At 40.4% G+C, this 2,730-nt stretch overlaps 1 protein-coding gene across 1 annotated transcript; it reads right to left on the bottom strand.

Annotated features, from left to right (window-relative positions):
- Positions 1-832: 832 nt before the first annotated feature.
- LOC147491813 (uncharacterized) lies at positions 833-2,523 on the bottom strand. Its single transcript, XM_086567338.1, has 3 exons — positions 2,276-2,523; positions 1,368-2,030; positions 833-1,325 (listed from the first exon to the last, which is right to left on the bottom strand). Exons 1-3 carry the CDS (start codon positions 2,521-2,523, stop codon positions 833-835), a joined length of 1,404 nt encoding a protein of 467 aa, XP_086423464.1.
- Positions 2,524-2,730: the final 207 nt, after the last annotated feature.

Genomic DNA, 2,730 nt, shown 5'->3' with positions numbered 1-2,730 from the left:
TGTCGTCAATATAAACATCCATAATAACCCTAATAAGATCAGCAAAGATAGTATTAACAAGCTTTTGGTATGTGGCCCCAACATTTTTTAGGCCGAACAGCATAACGACATAGCAATATAGGCCTCTGTCTGTGATGAATGATGTATACTCCTGGTCATCATAGTGCAGTACAATCTGATAATATCCTAAGATTGCATCTTTAAAAGATAGTTTCTTGAAACCATATGTCGCATCCACCATATCTGAAATTCTGGGTATAGGATAAGGATGCAGTGGGCAAGCTTCACTAATGTCTGTGAAGTCGACACAAATTCTGAGCTTCCCATTCTTTTTTAGTACTGCTACAATGTTGGAAACCCAAGTTGGGTATTTAACTAGTCGAATAAATCCAGCCTCCAATAACTTGTCAATCTCCTTGTTCACTAAGAGTTTCTTGTCTGGGGCAATTCTACATGGTTTCTGCCTTACCGGTTTGACTTTCGAGTTGATGCCTAATATGTGACAAGTGACGTTGGGGTCAATTCCGGGCATATCTGTTGGATTCCAAACAAAGATAACTCTGTTGCTTTTCAATAAAGCCACCAAAGCCTCTTTCTCTGTTTCAGAAAGTTCTTAAGAGATGAAGGTGGTCTGACTTTCTTCTTCTCCTATCTGCATTTCTTTCAGTTTATCAAGTGTTGGAGGTCCCTTGGTTGGTGCCTCTCGAGGTGCTCTGGCTGTCCTCGGTGGTGCTCTGGTCCAGCCCTGATGTAATTGTTATTTCTGCTTAGTGTTGAGAATGATGTGCCCTCTAACTTTAGACTTTTTATGATCATCCATCGCATGCTCATGTCATTTTAGAGATGCAATCTGGTCACTTTGGATCTTACAAGTTCCCTCTGATGTTGGAAACTTAATAGCTTGGTGATAAGTGGACACCACTGCATGCATTGTATGAAGCCAATCTCTGTCTAAAATGACATTATATGTGGATGGGCAGTCTACCAGAACAAAGCCAACTCCTATAACCTTAGGACCTACTATGACTGGAAAATTAATTTTACCAACCTTTTTAGCTGGAGCACCATTAAAGCCGATAATTGGAGTATCATCTTCCAGAATAAGATCATCTTCGAGATTCATGACAGAATAGCATCCAGAGAATAGGATATAGGCAGAGCTACCGGTGTCAATCAAAATTCTTTGGACTTTGTGGATGCCAACCCATGCTGTAATCACCACAACATCATTGTGAGGATAGTACACTCCTCGCTCATCTTCTTCAGTAAAAGTTAGTCCTCCTTCAACAATAGTCTCAGCATAGAACCCAAATTTAAAGTTGATACTGTTTACGTGATTCCAACTACCAATTTTTTAAATCTTGCACTTCATGCTCCATTTTCTTTCATGGTTGGATGAGCAAGCAGCCGCCTGAGCATGAGATACAGCTATCACATCGTGCTCGATCAGATTTACATGAGCTAGCTTTTGACTACCCTTTAGATACTCCTTCAGCTGTCCCCCATCTGCCATTCTGGAGATCTCCTTCTTGAATGCATAACAATCATTCAAAGTATGGCCGAAATCATTATGATATTTGCATTTCTTTGACTTATCTCTCCTTCCCTCAGTATCAGGTTTCATAGGGAACGGCTTGGAGAGTTTTCCTTTGAGCTTGTCATACAATTCTGAGAGATTGACACTAAGCTCCGGAAGAGTAAGATCTTTGCTCGGGCAACCATCTTGTTTCTGACTCTGTGGGATGCCAGTTTTGGCATCTTTGTTATGCTTCTTTCTTTCTTTGTCATGCCGTGGTTGTTCCTGCTTTCCTCTATCATTTGCAAAATCCTTTTGTTGCTTGTACTTTGAATCTTCCTGAACAGTAGCATACCTATCTGCTTGCACCAGCAAATCCTGAACCGTTTTTGGAGGCTTCAGAGTTAGTGAATTGTACAGATCATATTTATCAAAAGGAAGAGCATTTTTGAAAGCTTGCACAACAACGTCATTTGGGACAATTTTAACCTCCTTGAGCAGCACCCCGAGTTTTCTAACAAGGTATCAAATGTTTTCTCCTTTCTCCATGTGGAAGTTGAAAAGAGTTCCAGAACCTTTTATGGTCTTCCTATTGTAGTGATAATGTATTGAAAATTTGTCAGGGAACTGTGGAAATGTATGGATTGAACGAGGGCGGAGCTCGTTAAACCATGTTAAAACTTCTCCACAGAGGGTAGCTTGGAACATTATGCACATCAACGCATCATTGTTGTTAAAAGAGCCATAGACGATTTGTACTTCATCAAGTGCTCATCTAGACAACCATCTACATCATCGTAGGTTGGAACTAAAGGTTGTTTGAAATAACCAGGGGAAATGTAATCTTTGAATTCATCTATAAAAGGAGATTCTTCAGGTCCTTTGATTGCCAGTTTATGTCGCTTATCTTCCCGAGTAGCTTTGGAATCCACGACATTTCTAATGAGTTCCTGGACTCGCTGCTCATTCAAGTTGTCACTATTTTCCTGCAGAGCGACATTGTTCATGCCGACTCTGTGGGTACGTGACAGTTGCACTTTTGCATGTTTTAAGAATTTGTTTTCTCAATACATACTCGAGTACACTTGTTCAAGTACCTCACTCACGTGAATGTTGAAATATAATTGGAATGAGGGTTTCGTTCCAAACCTAAGGGCTAGAACTCTAGTTAACAACCAAATGGAGGTTTCTCTGGGAGGAGATTTAGTGAGTAG

The sequence above is a fragment of the Coptis chinensis genome, chromosome 6, assembly GCF_015680905.1.
Source record: "Coptis chinensis isolate HL-2020 chromosome 6, ASM1568090v1, whole genome shotgun sequence".
In the NCBI taxonomy this organism is placed as follows: domain Eukaryota; kingdom Viridiplantae; phylum Streptophyta; class Magnoliopsida; order Ranunculales; family Ranunculaceae; genus Coptis; species Coptis chinensis.
Note: the sequence above shows the minus strand (reverse complement) of the source record. Positions and strands in the feature narration are given on the sequence as shown.

What these genes read in the sequence shown, in the direction of transcription:
- LOC147491813 (XM_086567338.1), bottom strand. Translation starts at nt 2,523, where the DNA reads ATGAACAATGTCGCTCTGCAGGAAAATAGTGACAACTTGAATGAGCAG. An exon ending in CTAGATGAGCACTTGATGAA is followed by an intron (nt 2,031 to 2,275) that starts GTACAAATCGTC and finishes ATACCTTGTTAG; the next exon opens with AAAACTCGGGGTGCTGCTCA. An exon ending in GAAAGAAAATGGAGCATGAA is followed by an intron (nt 1,326 to 1,367) that starts GTGCAAGATTTA and finishes TCACGTAAACAG; the next exon opens with TATCAACTTTAAATTTGGGT.